Genomic DNA, 18,045 nt, shown 5'->3' with positions numbered 1-18,045 from the left:
CCCACTAAATGCATCAATTTCATGTTTTACGCAGATGGAAATCTTCAACTATGGGCATTAATGTAGCACAGTGGCTCCACAGCCCCAGGTTTAATTCCCGGCTTGGGTCACTGTCTGCAGAGTCTGCACGTTCTCCCCGGACCCATGTGGGTTTCCTCCGGGTGCTCCAGTTTCGTCCAAAGATGTGCAGGTTAGGTGGATTGGCCTAGATAAATTGCCCTTAGCGTCCCAAAAAAAAAAGTTTGGTGTGGTTACAGAGATAGTGGTTGAGGTTTGGGCTTGAGTGGGGTGCTCTTTCCAAAGGCTGGTGCAGACTCGAGGGCCGAATGGCCTCCTTCTGCAATGTAAATTCTATGATCTATGAACTATGACAACAATTGTGGAGGCTTTTTTCTGCAGATTTGTGCAGATGACATTGTTCATGTAATTAGGTGGGGTTTTAAAAAAGTTTAGCCGGACAGATTAGCATCCCAATCATGCTTAAATAAAAATCTTAATGCAATATTTGATGCTTTCTAAAGAACAGTGCTTCTGCCATGAACTCAATCCTAGCAGTAGCATGCAAAGATTTCAGACCAATTGCAGGAGGATTAGTTTGGGAGCATTTGAACTTGACAACGTCTCAATGATAGCATCTATTATTACAGGTGAATGAGATGAAGTGTCATAACCATTGACATCCCTCCCTCAGGTTTGTAGGAATTAGTCACCCTCGTGAACAAATGTTTGATACAAACATGTCAAAATAATCTTATTTTATTGTACCACTCATATAAAGGAAGAACACACAGAAATTGATTTTTGAAAATACAAGTGCTCATCCGAGGATTATACACACAAAGTAGTCGTGCCCAAAATCAAGTCACTTCAAGCACAGACAGAAATACCAGGGCCTCAATGTATCAGAGTTGTTCACAATAGACAATAAACTGCAATTTTTAAAATTGCATTTTATTTTCAGCTTAAAGAGCAACATTAATTTTGGGGTAGGAGAATATTCAATGTAAAATACTAATTCCCTTCCCCCATAACCCCCCACCAACCAGAACTAAAAAAAAAAAAAAATCAATACATCTCAGTACCAGCTGCAAGCAGCAAGAGGCAAATCTCCATCAAGATGTCCTCTTCCTGATGATTCAAAGTGACACACAAGAATATGTCCCACTGGCCTCCAAGGATTATAAAATCGGCCAAGTACAATGTGCAACTCTGGGCCGCTACTCTAACCACATTGGGAAGGGGTCCTTCCCATTCTATAAATTCAGGCATTTTAAAAAAGAATGCTATGTCCAGGCCCAATTTTTAGTGATCCGTTCTTCATTCTAAGAGCAGCAGCAAGCTCATTTGGAAACATGGATTTGTACTTGGAATTTAACTGATTTGTTTGGCAGAGAATTGTACCTCTCTGTCCTAACCCCTGGTTCTATGTATTATTCCAAATTTTCAGCAGAAAATCCCCTCTTCCATTTCTTTCCCCCCCCCCCCCCTCCCCAGCCTTCCTCCCAAAGACAGTTGCAATGGAGCAATAGTCCCTTGATGCAACCTGGTGTCTGCCTGGCTCAGCACTACTGCATGGCACATTTATCCCAGTATCATGGGAACTATATTATTTAGCCCCACCAAAATATTGTTCTGAATATTTTTCTCACCAAGACCAAAGTAAGAGCTCTCAATTTGTTCTTCAGTTTTTGATTGCAAGTGTATGGATTGAGGTCTTAATTCCAAGTGCCATTTTATCACTAGTTCTCCAGTTCCCCTCCCCAAAAAGTGCATAAAAACAAAGAATAAAATACATTATCTTTATGGCACTGTAGATGCACGTGACAGCACTGCGAAACCAACAAAATACAAACAAAATATTATGCAATGACACTTCATCAGCCAAAGTATTTCATACTGCTGCCACATTAGGTCTCCTAGCTCAATTGCTCAAGATTCTATATTTATTCATCAATACACAGACAACTGCAGTTAGTGATTTTCCCCAATTCTTGAATGCTGATCCCAGTGCAGGAATGCCATTAACAAAAAAAAAAAAAAGTTTATTACGGGCTTCCACTTTACACTGCAAACAGCATCCAGGAATTGCAATTCTTACTCACTAGAATAGCAGCCAGCTAGGAACAGATCACATCCAAGACTATCTTTTATGGCAAGGATACCCGATGTGGAAGGTGCTTGCACATTGAGCTATAATACTTCCTAACAAGATATTAAGGGCTGCTGTGTGCAAGGAAATTGTTTTACAAGTCTTCATTCTGATAATATAATACCCTGACTTGGCTGAAATGATGGTTGGATTCAGAATCTGTTATGGAGGCAACCTGGAGGTATTTTACACCAAAAATATAAAGCAGACAAAATAGGAAACTCTGCTTATTGGCGGTATTTACCTCGTGCATCTACATTTGCCCTTCCCTCATATACCAGATGTGCTGGCATCAGTTTGTCCATGGTTCTGGATTGAATCATGGGAAGATGTTTCCAAAAAATTGTTATTTTTACATTTTAAAAAGAATAGTTGCAAAATCAGGTCATACTTTAAAGTCATGTACGTAACGTGACCCAAGTCTTTAAGGGAAATGTATTTCATTTGAGAAATGTAATGAAGCTCAGTCCAATCATTGCATTGATATTATTGGGTAAAACCAAGTTATGAATGGCAAGGGAGAAATCTATGTAGAGCAGAGATAAAGTAAAGTAAAGGCAACATCAGTTTATTTTCCAAACTGAACAGTGTGTGGCAGTGAGGCCATCCTAATGGACTTTGGTAAAGATTAAACAAGAGTCGTTGAGCCAGCAACAGATGGAGGTATGGGGTGAGACAAAATGGCAAAACATTTTTGCACGAGGTACTGCTATACCAAACCAGTCAGTCAATAAAATACCTTGAAATCATGCTGTGGAAATATTAGTTTACAAACATTTAATTAATATTCTCAAATAAAATTCCTCTATTCTGCCTTTTTAAATGAGGAACCAATCCATTTAGACAGATCACCATCCTGCTTAAAATGGTGGATAGAGCAATTTCATAAATATTTGTAGTTAAAATTTGCAAAACAAAATTTCAAGGATACTTTGAATAAAAACACAAACTGTCCTGCTTGGGAGTGACAAGGTTTTTGCATTGAAATTTTCCCAGAGTAACATTCTCTTTAAAAAGAACCCCCACCTTCCAATGGAGGTTGGTTGGTGAACTTTATTTTGGTAAAACTGTTGCCCTATAACTGCAAGAAATACAGGCCTAAAATGCTTCAGTCAGGCCCGTGCAGTTGTTAAATTCATTAGCTTGGATTGCACATCTGCAAAAAAAATTTAAAATGGACAATGAGAACACCTGGCCTTACAAAATGCAGTTTGTTGCATTTTATAACATTTACATACTGGGTTTCCTTAAAATACATTTAAGTGTCTTAAAAAGTTTGATTTATAGTTTTCCCACATAAACAAGAGTGAAAGAATCCTTTACACATTTACAAGTGCAGGGTTTGAAACTACAGTTCTTTCACACACAATATTTCTATAGCCTAGACAAGAAATGAACAAGATCAAGTTGAATGTAAACAGGACAAGCAAAACTCAGCTAGTGTTTCATTTGAAGCACCATAAATCAGTTTCAGGGGGAGGGAAGGGGTGAAAGACTACATTTCAACTTTCATAAAAATTAAGAAAATAAATTAAGCTTGGAGAAAACACTTTACATCTCAATTACACAAACTGGAACAACAACTGAGCAATGGAAAGATTGTGTAAATAATATTAATCCCTTTTAATCTCAGTACAGAGTAATCCAAGTGCTCTAATAATGCTGATGATGTTAATGTTAACTGGTATCAGAGGATCACGCTCAGCTCTCAACTCCGACATGGGCCTCCATACCAGAGAGAAGAGAAAACGAAGGCAGTAAGGAGAAGGTCCAACCATGTTAGCACCATGGCAACATTTTAGCATCCAATAAATTTAAGGTCATCAGGAGCAGTAATAACTGGCTCAGATATTTTACTTTTATTTAAATTATATAAATATTTTTTGTTGGGAAGGACAATGATGGCTTTACAACTTTCCAATTTTTTTTTGTTTTGTAATTTTCACCAGTTCCTCCCCAAAAAGTTACTTGTTCCAAAAAGGAAGGCCAAATACCTAAACTGGAATTTAAATAAATACATTTGCTTCACACCACTGCATAAAATACTTTCCTAACATTACAATATCCAAAATCATTTTTGCTTTTTGTTTTTTTAAATGAAGGTTCTAAAGCTTCTACATAAAGTAAAAAAAATAAAACCTTACCTTAAGCCCTAACTTACAAAAACAATGTCAGAAGGGGAAATTCCTTAGATTTCTGGAGATCTTCATGGTTCATGTTAATTTAATCTAATTTTCACATTCAGTTGGAAAGATAACCTTCCTCTAATACCAAAAACTAAATAATTGTAATATAGGGAATGGTTATGCCATGGTAACACTGAAGCTACAGTAGCCGAGAAGCTTTTGCATTTATTGCTAGACATTTCAACAAAAAAAACTATTGACGTTCCAGACGTCATGACTTTGTTCTACAACTTTTTTTAAAAGCAGAAGCTGGCATCACATTCGTGCTTTTTAAAACTTAATCTACTCATTCCGAGATGATTTCCACCTAGATACCCGGCAAGTTGCTTAGTCTGTCGGCTGCTGGAAAGCCAGGAGTAGTTCCTTCCGTGCTTGAATTCGAGCGCACTTTGGACACTGTTCAGTTTTGAAGCATTCTTTATGAAAGCACGCTTTGCATACTAGTGTTCGGAATGGAAAAAAGAAGGTTAGTTCATCTGTCAATTAAAAAGCATAAATATTTCCTAGGAATATTTTAAGAATTAAAATGGAGAGGACTGGGGAAGGGACGATGGACTCCAATATAAATAAAGCAAGATGTTATTGCTGTAATGTGCAAAGCTGCATTTGCAGGAGCCTTTTAAAAAGAAAAAGATGTGTTCTTTCATGAAATGTGGGCATCACGGGCAAGGACAGCATGTGTTGCCCATGCCTAATTACAATGAGTGGCTTGCTCTCCATCAATCAGGGTCTCCATTATTTCAGGGTTTTCTTTACAACAAACTCGGATAGTTTTATGGTAACTACTACGGAGGCCAATTTTACATTCTAGATTTAATCAAATTTAAGTTCAGTGTGATGTAAAAGGAGAGATGCAAGCCCATGCCCCCCCCCCCTCCCAAAAAAAGAAATACTAGCCTGGGGGCCTGTGCTACTAGCCCAGTGACATTACCACTGTACCATCTCCCCAATAGGTGACCAAAAAACTTTTAAAAGTTAAAAATAGGCTTGAGGCGAGTGAGTCGGAATGTTTTGGGAGAAATGCCATCGGCAGTTAAATAAATTGAAAGCTGGTATTTAATCAGTTTAAAGGGTTAATGAGAATAATGGACAATGTAGTATAGTGGTAAAAATTTTAAGCCCTCAATGTTGATCTTTTCTCCGCCGTTTATTCATCTTCTGCTGCACGGCAGGTTAGGTGGATTGGCCATGTAATATTGCCCATTAGTGTCCAAAGATTGGATACTGTTACTGGGCCTGTATAATGTGGTCTTTAAAAGGGTCAGTGCAGACTCAATGGGCCAAAATAGCCACCTTCTACACTGTAGGGATTCTATACTTTTTCTGGTAGAGTTTAATGCACAGTAGTGGATGAGCCAGTGGTCTGCCCAGCAGTCATCTGCACTGCTCATCGCTTTAGTGATGAGAGCACCTTTTTGGTCTTGGGATTAGATGATGACAAAGTCAATCATGTGCCAATGCTTTGATCATGGATGTTTCCAGGAAGTATCAAATTGTCTTTTTGGCAGAAGTGTGTTAGCAATGACAAGCTGGTGTTTTGTACATTTGAACATAGAACATTCAGTTCAGAAGGAGGCCATTCAGCCCATCAAGTCTGCACCACTTAAGCCCTCACTTCCACCCTATCCCAGTAACTCAATAACCTTTTTGGACACCAAGGGCAATTTAGCATGGCCAATCCGCCTAACCTGCACATCTTTGGACTGTGGGAGGAAACCGGAGCACCCGGAGGAAAGCCACGCAGACACGGGGAGAACGTGCTGACTCCGCACAAACAGTGACCCAGCAGGGAATCGAACCTGGGACCCTGGCGCTGTGAAGCCACAGTGCTAACCACTATGCTACCGGTGATTGTTGAGCAGGAGAACCATTTTGGGAGTTAGGAGTCCTTTCCAACTCTGGCTTTGAAGTCCCCAAGGAGGATGGTCATATTTTCCTTGTCAGAGAGTATGATGTCCAGGGTAGAGTAGAAGCCTTCTTTGGATTCACCATTGGCACCAAGGGTTGGGCATAGGCACACCCAACCACCACTTCTTGGTTCTTGGCAGGTTGTTGATGGAGGGCCAGGCGCTCATTGATGCCAACAGGGTCAGTTGACAGTTTGCATGCTAGTAGACATCCAAACAATGTCTTCTCCAAAATGTCCATTCTAATGGAGTGGAGGAAAACTGGAAAGAGCTGAAGACAGCCATCATCTCAAGCTGCTAAGAAACCATTAGCTACAAGACTAGTAAACACCAAGACTGGTTCGATGAGAATGACCACACCATCCAAGACCACACTGAACAAGGAGGAAAGCAATCGACTTCTGGCAAAATGACATAACCAGCAAGGAAAAGAGGAGAACTCGAACATCAAAGCAGAGGTATAAAGAACTGGGAAATCAAGAACCAATGGTGGACTGATAAAGCCAAGGAGCGGCATCTCCTCGCCAACAAACAACACCCAGGGCTTCTTCAGTACCACCAAGGCAATATACAAACCCAACACCCCAAGGCCTCAAACCAGTGCAGAGTAAGGACAGACTCTTGAGAGACAGATAAGCATCAGCCTTTGATGGAGAGTACACTCCAAAAGATCTCCTAAACTATGATACGATCTTGGACTCCCACCAACCGTGGAGGAAATCAAAGCCGGCATTAAACATGTTAAGAATGGAGAAGCCACGGGGGGGGGGACAGGATTCTGACAGATCATCAAACATGGAGAAGAGATCATCAGCTGTTCCTGAATATCTGGGACATGGAAAAAATTCCTGCCAACCTCAGTGATGCCGTCATCACCACCTCTGCGAAGTACACTGAAGAATTGGTCTCAGCCTCAACCTCAAGAAGACTACCAACCCACCCCAGGAAAAGATCCGGTCTCTTCCTCCATCAAGATCAATGGAGAAACCCTACCAACTGGGTTCCCTTGTTTGGAGAGCCACCGCTCATCGAAGGCTGACCATCGATGCGAAGATACAACATCGTATCCAATCCACGAGCATCTCATTCGGAGGTCTAAGAATGAGAGTCTTTGATGACCGCTACATTCTTGCTGACACCAAGATCCTCTGCCTCCCAACTCTTCTATATGGCTCAGAATCTACATTCAGACACCACCTCAAGGCACATCAGAGAGGGGACAGGCATACCAATATCAATGTCCTTGAAGGGGTCAAGAATACCAGCATCTAGGCTATGATCATTCAAAACCCCTCCCAATTGATGGGACACAATTCTGATGTCACCCAATGGCAAGAGGAGGCCTGGAAGAGGAGTCCAAGGAAGAAATACTATTGATCTAGAGTCCAAGGGCCGATCCCACCTCCTGGAAACACCTGCCAGTGTGCAGTTGCAGATGTGGCTCTAGGATCGGGCTCATCAGCCACAAAAGGACCCACAGAACCCATGACCAGTAGCAGGGAGCTTCTTAGATGTACAATAATACTCGTCAGAGAATGATCAGAGTGGGTAAAATTCATTAACTATCTCAAAGGTTCGAGGATCAAGGACTATAGCACCATTAAAAAGATACTCGAGTTAGGATAAACTGATCTTTGGTGTAATTTGTGTCTTAGATCAATGTGGAAACAATTGGTAAATCACTCAATTTAAGTACAGAGAAGTCATAATGAAATGGTACAATGCTCTGGTTGCATCTGATCGAGAGTTCCAAGCACTGGTGATATTGTAAAGAGGGGCAATGACCCTTGGCATCAGTGGGTTATTTGAAAGAATAGGAAAAGAGATATATTGTTAAGGCTAAACCAATACAGAGTCCCAGAGATTCCCTGGAGAGTAGGTAATTTGAGAAAGTATGTTGACTTAGTTAAGAAGGTCATGAGACACATCGTGAGACTGCGATGTAATTAATGTGGGAGCAAGGTCTGCGGCAAGCAGTTTAGCTGTAGCATTTTTTAAAAGTCTATAAAGGACAGCTGGATTTCCAGCTTGTGCTCAAAAAGGGTCTCTCTCTACTTTTCTGAAAGGAAGTCTCTGCCGAATATTTCTGCAAGTATCCCTGTACTTGTTAACTTTATTTACAAGTGGTTTGTGACCTGTAATGGGCTTTGCTTTTAAAGTGTTTCCTTGCATTGTAAGAATTAATTGTTAATTGAAGAGATTTTTTTTTTTTGTGATGTCAATTTTGAATAAAAGTGAATAATATTTTGTTTTAATTTAAAAGATCCCCATTTGTCAGTGGAATCACTCCTGCAGCAAAGTATTCAGAGTTTCTCGTCCAGTTTCCTAATATAAATGGAGGTCTGGTCCATACCATAACACAATCATTTGTGGAAATTGTCTGGAATATCAGGATGATAGTTCTGCACACAGTACCGAATGGACTGACAGGTAGAAAAATAAGTGAATAAACAATTAGAATGTGCATTATAAGTGCTCCATTTTACTGTAACTTGTGACATTTGCATGTACAGTGCTTGCATTTATTAATTTTTGATTTAAAAAAAAAATTAATTCACCATAATTAAGAGCTTATAATGGAGGAAACAAAAAACTTGGCTATCTTAGAGTATTGCAGGCCTTTTGAAGGAGGCTGTGTCAGGATTTTTAAAAAAGCAGTCCTGAAACAACGTAATGTTGATCATTCCTCTTCATATTTACGGGTTGAGGTAGCATATAGTTTCTTCATCTCTGGGGCATTGGAGGAAGTTAAAAAATAAAAATAAAAGTAGTTATAAAAAAAAAAAAAAAAAAAAGTGCTGCAAAGCAGAAGCATCGAAACAATGGAAATATACAGGTCAGAAAATAAGTACAAAAAAGGAAAATTGGTTAATGTTTCCGACTTTCCTTGGTGAAAATTAATTTTGTATGCAGTATCGTATTGTCTTTTTGCTTCATGGGTGCAACTAATCTGGTTTACAGAATTTATTACCTCCCCTCAAAAATGGTTCTGGGTTGAACATTGTCAATTCAACACAAGATAAATTAGAATGGAATTGATTGGTAAAAAGAATGGAACTATGAGCTACAATGGAGGATGAATAGAACTGGAGGCTTGAGCAGTTGGGATTAACGTGCATGACTGGGGAAGGTGAATGAACCTTTGGTGTGGGCACGGTGTACAAAAAAAGGTGAGTTTTTTTTTTAAAAAGCAAGATGCCCAGAAAAAAAAACATTTGAAAACAGCACTCACCACAGCATCGTTTACATTGGTCCATCTGAAAGGGGAAGATAATATCTCTACTCTTGCAAAATTCACAGATGAAGCCCTTTGCCATACACAACTGTAGGAGAAAAAAGGGAAACATTTCAAACAAACAGTCTTCACATTAACAATATAGCAATAGTTAAGTACTGGTACTAATCTCTGAAAACTCACAGAGTGAATAATAAATGAGAACGTGTTGACCAAAGACTGAATTTTTGTCCCACAGTGAAGATTAGGATGACATTTTGTGGGTGATGTGGGAGGAGGAAGATGATGGGAATAGATATAGGAAACATTGTATTGATCAAGAATAGAGCACTAATGCACTGACAATCATCAAAATTCTCCTTTGTTATAGGCATGGACTGGAGAATTACAACAAAAACAAGGTTAGGCTCAACAGCTACTGGCCAGTCAGTTTATCTTGGGAAAGCTTTTAGAATGATAGGTTTGGGCAGTCACTGGGACAAATGTAGATTCATTAAGGCAAATCAGCACAAATTAGTAAGGGCAAATCACTTGCTTGAGTTTTTCTTTGATGAGGCAGAGAGGGTTAACGCAGTTGTTGTGGGCTTCCACAAAAAGCATTTGATAAAATGCCACATAACAGGGTTATCAGCAAGGTCAGAACCTCAAATAAAAATACACTACCAGCCCGCATATACAATTTGCTGACATACATGAAATACAAGCTCTGAAGGAGATGCAGGAGCCGGTGTATATTTGCATAAAATCATTGAAGGTGGCAGTGCAGGTTGAGAAAGCAGTTGAAGAATGCGGGGTGAATAGGGACGTGAGCACAAAAGCAAGGAAGTAATGTTAAAACTGAACAAGTACTGGCCTGAACTGGAACATTCTGGGCACCACACCTATGAAAGATACATTATTACAAGAATGGTTCCAGGGTTGAGGGACGTGTGGATTGATTGGAGAACTTGGACCTGTTCTCCTTGGAGAAAAAAAAATAGAAGTATTCAAAAAAGGGAGAGAGAGAGAGAGAGAGAGAGAGAGAAAGAGAGTTTGGACAGATAGATAGAGAGAAACTTCCAATTGGCAGAAGGATCGAGTACCAGTTTAAGGTGATGGGCAAAAGGACCTGAGGTGACACGAGGGAAAAGTTAAAAATAAACAAGTGCTTAGTATTGGGAATGCACTGTTCAAGAGAGTGCAGTGGAGGCAGATTCAATCAAGGCCTTCAGAAAGGAATTGGATTATGAAGAGGAAATATTTGCAGACAGATGGGAATGGTGGCGGCGGTGAGAAAGAGACAACGACAAGGCAAGCGCCTCTTGGAGAGCCATCACAGACAGCACGGTAAATGGCCTCCATGTGATGTAGCTATTATAAATATGGAGAAAACCACTTCCGGGTGCGACGATGACCAGCTAGGTCGCACGTTTCGGCAGCTCCCGGTGGAACGGATTTTGGGCTCTTGATAGGAGCCCCAACGGCAATTTTAACGGCAAAAAACACTGTGCGGTAATCCAGAAGGGAATCCCCCCTGGACACGGATGGGAAAAAAAAGAGGAAAGTGGCCGGATTGTGGTGGATCCTCTAGAGCAACGGCCAGGAAGGCAGGCACAAAGCAAGATGGCGTCGGAAGGAGGCAGTTTAATATGGGGCCCTGACCAACAAGAGTTCCTACGGCGTTACTTGGAAGAACTCAAAAAGGAGATGAAGAAGGAGCTGTTGGCCCCGATATTACAAGCGATTGAGGGGCTAAAGGAGGAGCAAAAGACCCAGGAACAGGAGCTTCGGGTCGTGAAGGCAAAGGCTGCTGAGAATGAGGACGACAGACAGGGCCTGGTGGTGAAAACGGAGATGCACGAGGCACAACACAAAAGGTGTGGGGAAAGGCTGGAGGTGCTGGAGAATAATGCGAGGAGGAAGAATTTAAGGATTCTTGGTCTTCCCGAAGGTGTAGAAGGGGCGGACGTCGGGGCATATGTGAGCACAATGCTGCACTCGTTAATGGGATCGGAGGCCCCGACGGGTCCGCTGGAGGCGGAGGGAGCCTATCGAGTTATGGCGCGAAGACCGAGGGCTAGAGAAATTCCTCGAGCCATAGTGGTGAGATTTCTCCGATATAAGGACAGAGAGATGGTCCTCAGATGGGCAAAGAAAACTCGGAGCAGTAGGTGGGAGAACGCGGTGATCCGCGTATATCAAGATTGGAGTGCGGAGGTGGCGAGAAGGAGGGCAAGCTTTAATCGGGCCAAGGCGGTGCTGCACAAAAGGAAGGTTAAATTTGGAATGCTGCAGCCGGCAAGACTGTGGGTCACACATCAAGGGAAACACCACTACTTCGAAACGGCAGATGAGGCGTGGACATTTATTGTCGAGGAGAAACTGGAGTGAGCGGGCCATAAAAAGAACAAAGAACATTTGGGACAAAGTGGGGGGGTGAATATGTGGGATGAAGGGGGGGGGGGGGGGAAAAAGAGGGAAGAGATGACTTCCCAAGTTGTTAATCCTGCGACCCTGTAACTTTTCTCTCTTCCCCATGTCGTGGGGAAGGGGGGGGGGGGGAGGGAGGATGAGGAGCTGAGGGCGCCGGCCATTGGGGGTGGGGCCAAAAGGGAAGCGCGCGCTTTGTTCCCGCGCTATGGTAATCACGGCGGGAACAGGGAAGCAGGAAGGAGGGGGCCTCGCACAGTGTGAGCCGAGGTCACGGGGGGAATCAGAGGTCGGCCAGAGTTTGCTGACTTCTGGGAGCAACATGGGGGGTGCAATTACGCTAGTTTGGGATCTAGCCGGGGGGGGGGGGGGGGGTTAACTGGGTTGCTGCTGCTGGGGAGAAGGGGGAGTTGGTATGGGGAGGGGGGGGGGGTGGTCGGGGCGGGGGGGGGCGCCGCTTGGGGGAGACACGGCTACGTGGGAACCGGGTGAGGAGCTGGATTGAAAAAGGAGATGGCTAGTCGTCAAGGGGGGGAGGGGGTAAAGAGCCCCCCCAACCCGGTTGATCACGTGGAATGTGAGAGGGCTGAACGGGCCGATCAAGAGGGCACGGGTACTCGCACACCTTAAGAAACTTAAGGCAGATGTGGTTATGCTTCAGGAGACGCATCTGAAGCTGACAGACCAGGTTAGACTACGCAAAGGATGGGTGGGGCAGATGTTTCATTCGGGGCTAGACGCAAAAAACAGGGGGGTGGCCATACTAGTGTGGAAGCGGGTAATGTTTGAGGCAAAGACTATAGTGGCGGATAGTGGAGGCAGATACGTGATGGTGAGTGGCAAATTGAAAGGGGAGGCCGTGGTATTAGTGAACATGTATGCCCCGAACTGGGATGATGCCAACTTTGAGGCACATGTACCTAACATGTCGTATGTTAGGACGAATCCCGGACCTAGAAGTGGGGAAGTTGGTAATGGGTGGCGATTTTAATACGGTGCTGGACCCAGGGCTGGACAGATCGAGGTCCAGGACTGGAAGGAGGCCGGCTGCAGCTAGGGTGCTTAAGGACTTTATGGAGCAGATGGGAGGAGTAGACCCCTGGAGATTTAGTAGATCTAGGAGTAAGGAGTTTTCGTTTTTCTCCTATGTCCACAAAGTTTATTCACAAATAGATTTTTTTGTTTTGGGAAGGGCACTGATCCCAAAGGTGACGGGGACGGAGTACACGGCTATAGCCATTTCGGATCATGCTCCACATTGGGTGGACCTGGAGATAGGGGAAGAAAAACGACAGCGTCCACCCTGGAGAATGGACATGGGATTATTGGCAGATGAGGGGGTGTGTTTAAGGGTGAGGGGGTGTATTGAAAGGTACTTGCAACTCAATGATAATGGGGAGGTACAGGTTGGAGTGGTCTGGGAGGCACTGAAGGCAGTGGTTAGAGGGGAGCTGATATCTATTAGGGCACATAAAGGAAAGCAGGAGGGTAGGGAAAGGGAGTGGTTGTTGAAAGAACTTCGGAGGGTGGACAGACAATATGCGGAGGCACCGGAGGAGGGACTGTACAGGGAAAGGCAAAGGCTACATGTAGAATTTGACTTGTTGATTACGGGTAATGCAGAGGCACAATGGAGGAAGGCACAGGGTGTACAGTACGAATACAGGGAGAAGGCGAGCAGGTTGCTGGCCCACCAACTGAGGAAAAGGGGAGCAGCGAGGGAGATGGGGTGGGGGGTGAGAGATGAGGCGGGAGAGATGGAGCGGGGCGCGGAGAGAGTGAATGGAGTGTTCAAGGCATTTTACGAAAGATTATATGAAGCTCAGCCCCCGGATGGGAAGGAGAGAATGATGTGCTTTCTGGATCAGCTGGAATTTCCTAAGGTGGAGGAGCAGGAGAGGGTGGGACTGGGAGCACAGATTGAGACAGAGGAAGTGGTGAAAGTGATTGGGAGCATGCAGGCGGGGAAGGCCCCGGGACCAGACGGATTCCCAGTTGAATTCTATAGGAAATATATGGACTTGCTGGCCCCGCTACTGATGAGAACCTTTAATGAGGCGAGGGAAAGGGGGCAGCTGCCCCCGACTATGTCAGAGGCAATGATATCGCTCCTCCTAAAGAAGGAAAAAGACCCGCTGCAATGCGGGTCCTACAGGCCCATTTCCCTCCTGAATGTGGACGCTAAGATTCTGGCCAAGGTAATGGCAATGAGGATAGAGGATTGTGTCCCGGGGGTGGTTCATGAGGACCAAACTGGGTTTGTGAAGGGGAGACAGCTGAATACAAATATACGGAGGCTGCTAGGGGTAATGATGCCCCCACCAGAGGGGGAAGCGGAGATAGTGGTGGCGATGGATGCCGAGAAAGCATTTGATAGAGTGGAGTGGGATTATTTGTGGGAGGTGCTGAGGAGATTTGGTTTTGGGGATGGGAATATCAGGTGGGTACAGCTGCTGTATAGGGCCCCGATGGCGAGCGTGGTCACAAATGGACAGGGGTCTGACTATTTTCGGCTCCATAGAGGGACGAGGTAGGGATGTCCTCTGTCCCCGTTATTGTTTGCACTGGCGATTGAACCCCTGGCCATAGCACTGAGGGGTTCTAGGAAGTGGAGGGGAGCACTCAGGGGGTGGGGGGGGGGGGGGGGAGGAGAAGAACACCGGGTATCTCTGTATGCAGATGATTTGTTGCTATATGTGGCAGACCCGGCGGAGGGGATGCCAGAGATAATGCGGATACTTGGGGAGTTTGGGGATTTTTCAGGGTATAAACTGAACATGGGGAAAAGTGAGTTGTTTGTGGTGCATCCAGGGGAGCAGAGCAGAGAGATAGAGGATTTACCGTTGAGGAAGGTAACAGGGGACTTCCGGTACTTGGGGATCCAGATAGCCAAGAATTGGGGTACATTACACAGGCTTAATTTAACGCGGTTGGTGGAACAGATAGAGGAGGACTTTAAGAGATGGGACATGGTGTCCCTGTCATTGGCAGGTAAGGTGCAGGCGGTTAAAATGGTGGTCCTCCCGAGATTCCTTTTTGTGTTTCAGTGCCTCCTGCTGGTGATCACGAAGGCTTTTTTTCAAAAGAATCGAGAAGAGTATTATGAGTTTTGTGGGGGCTGGGAAGACCCCGAGAGTGAGGAGGGGATTCTTGCAGCGTAGTAGGGACAGGGGGCGCTGGCACTACCGAGCCTAAGTGAGTACTACTGGGCCGCCAATGTTTCAATGGTGTGTAAGTGGATGGGAGAAGAGGAGGGAGCGGCATGGAAGAGATTGGAGAGGGCGTCCTGCAGGGGGACTAGCCTACAAGCAATGGTGACGGCGCCGTTGCCGTTCTCACCAAAGAAATACACCACAAGCCCGGTGGTGGTGGCTGCATTGAAAATTTGGGGGCAGTGGAGACGGCATACGGGAAGGACGGGAGCTTCGGTGCAGTCCCCGATAAGAAACAAACATAGGTTCGTTTCGGGGAGAATGGATGGGGGATTTGGAGCATGGCAAAGAGCTGGGGTAGTACAACTGAGAGATCTGTTTGTAGATGGGACGTTTGCGAGTCTGGGAGCGCTGACGGAAAAATATGGGTTGCCCCAAGGGAATGCATTTCGGTACATGCAATTGAGGGCTTTTGCGAGGCAACAGGTGAGGGAATTCCCGCAGCTCCCGACGCAGGAGGTGCAGGATAGAGTGATCTCAGAGACATGGGTGGGGGATGGTAGGGTGTCGGATATATACAGGGAAATGAGGGACGAGGGGGAGATCATGGTGGATGAGCTGAAAGGGAAATGGGAAGAACTGGGGGAGGAGATTGAGGAGGGGCTGTGGGCTGATGCCCTACGTAGGGTAAACTCATCGTCCTCGTGTGCCAAGCTAAGCCTGATACAATTTAAGGTGTTACACAGGGCGCATATGACTGGAGCACGGCTTAGTAAATTTTCTTGGGTAGAGGATAGGTGTGCGAGATGCTCGAGAGACCCAGCGAATCACACCCACATGTTCTGGTCATGCCCGGCGCTACAGGGGTTCTGGGTGGGGGTGGCAAAGGTGCTTTCGAAGGTGGTGGGGGTCCGGGTCGAACCAAGCTGGGGGTTGGCTATATTTGGGGTTGCAGAAGAGCCGGGAGTGCAGGAGGCGAGAGAGGCTGACGTGTTGGCCTTTGCTTCCCTAGTAGCACGGCGCAGGATATAGAACGGATTAAGTTAGTGTTAAGGGGTTCGGCTCAGGGGTTCACCAGGCGGTGGCAACCGTTCGTCGATTACCTCACAGAAAGATAGAGGGAATGGAAAAGAAGTAGAGAACAGCAGCAACCCGGGGGGGGGGGGGGGGGGGGGGGAAGAATCGGACGGACTCAGAGATGTTATTGTACATGTATAGTATGTATAGGTATTTGTTATAGGTAATTCTATATTGGATTGTATTTTTGGAGAGTATTTATTTTGGACAAGGCAGTTGCCATTCAGTTTTGTTCTTGTTTATATATTATTTATTTATTTGTTTAAAACTGGCCACTTATTTATATTGCTTTATTGTTGTGTAAAAGAAACACGATGTACTGTTATGTTTGGCCAAAAATCTTGAATAAAATATATTTTAAAAAATAAATAAATATGGAGAAAATCAGCCAGGTCTTCCTCATCTGTATTTTACTCCACAAATTCCACAGAATGAAAAGTCGCTGTTTTCAATTAAATACAACGTAACAATGGGCTAAGCTGTATTCGCCATCATACATAAACATGAACTTTAAATTTACTTAAGATTGAGATTGCTGATGGGAACCTCAAGTTACCATTTTAGACACCACATCCAGTAGTGCATAATCTTCAATGAGCTTCTACATGGGGAACCTGGTGCAAGTCTGATTTGAGGCACGCATTTTCCTTGCCAAAAAGTTTGTTCCCTTTCGAACAGAAAACAATTTGCCTTTGCACAACACCTTCCACAATTGCAGGATAATGAATTACCTTTAAGTGAAGTCACCATTTTAATTGCAACCAGGAGCGATCAATTTCTGCACTGCAAGGTCAGCGATGAAATACGTTTAGATATAATCTGTTTTAATTCTGGCAAGAAGAATATCGAAAATAATTTTCCCCACTGCTCAGATACTGTCAAAGGATGATCATTTAAGACCCATAATCTGTAAGGCAGGACCCCCCCTCCCCCCCATTGTGCTGTACAGTTTGCATAGTGCACTGGAAATGCAACAACCTAAAATGGTGTTTAGGTCTCTAGACCAGGGTTTGAATTTATCTCACTCAAGTTGCAGAATATGGCACCATGATGATCATCTCACTCTATGGTACCACCAAGCCAAGGGGCTCACAGTCAGAGTAAAAACATCAGCCTCAGAAAATGATTTAATCTGGCTTTACCTCACAATGTTCCACGTGAGCAAGGACATTTTTCAGGGTATATTTCAGGCCTGGAACCAGCAGGCCTCGTTTCACCATCATCAGATCATTCAGTGAGTAAAGGTGCAGCTCCTCAGTCAGGTGAGAACATATCTGCCAGAACTCAACCATTGCTCTGTCAAATTGAAAAAACACAGACCAATATTAGAAGTGGACATAATAGAATGTAGCATCTTAGAAAAAAAGCATTGGTTAATCATTCTGACAATGGTGGAGGCCTAGTGCATCTGGAGAAGAAACCAGCACGCAGTACTACCTGCTCAAGATCACAAATTTGGAGATTTTTGATGCCTCGACTTTGCATACAGCAATCCTCAACTTTACAACATTGGAGTTGTGACAAACTGCACTTGCAACGCTTATAAATTGACACTGCGTTGTGACTTTACAATGTTGGTTTTGCCTTTATGACACCATGCCAGCACAGTCACAAGTGCACATTGACATTCTGGACCACAGGTCAACCTGTCTTTAGTAGGTTGGACATTAATGCTCGATCCTTTTTCATTTGACACCACCAAATAATGCATTTATACGCTCATGTTGTATTTACTATGCACTCAGACTCGCAGATCGCAATTGAGTGATCAATGGCTTGTATTATAATAATAGCTTATGGTCACAAGTAGGCTTCAATGAAGTTACTGTGAAAAGCCTCTAGTCACCACATTCCGGCGCCGGTTCGGGGAGGCCGGCACGGGAATTGAACCCGCGCTGCTGGCATTGTTCTGCATTACAAGCCAGTGTGT

At 44.2% G+C, this 18,045-nt stretch overlaps 1 protein-coding gene across 2 annotated transcripts in view; it reads right to left on the bottom strand.

Moving 5' to 3' along the window:
- Nucleotides 1-1,486: 1,486 nt before the first annotated feature.
- rubcnl (rubicon like autophagy enhancer) overlaps nt 1,487-18,045 on the bottom strand; it is a 151,621-nt gene continuing 135,062 nt past the window's right edge. For both annotated transcript variants that reach the window (XM_072514283.1, XM_072514284.1), the window contains exons 15-17: nt 17,258-17,411; nt 9,475-9,565; nt 1,487-4,775 (exon numbers count right to left, since the gene is read on the bottom strand). In XM_072514283.1, the coding sequence (XP_072370384.1) occupies nt 4,663-4,775; nt 9,475-9,565; nt 17,258-17,411 (358 nt within the window). In that variant the 3' untranslated portion in view covers nt 1,487-4,662. The remainder of the gene's footprint in view (nt 4,776-9,474; nt 9,566-17,257; nt 17,412-18,045) is intronic.

This window comes from Scyliorhinus torazame, chromosome 8 (assembly GCF_047496885.1).
Source record: "Scyliorhinus torazame isolate Kashiwa2021f chromosome 8, sScyTor2.1, whole genome shotgun sequence".
NCBI lineage: Eukaryota > Metazoa > Chordata > Chondrichthyes > Carcharhiniformes > Scyliorhinidae > Scyliorhinus > Scyliorhinus torazame.
This window is presented reverse-complemented; position numbering and strand designations above follow the sequence as displayed.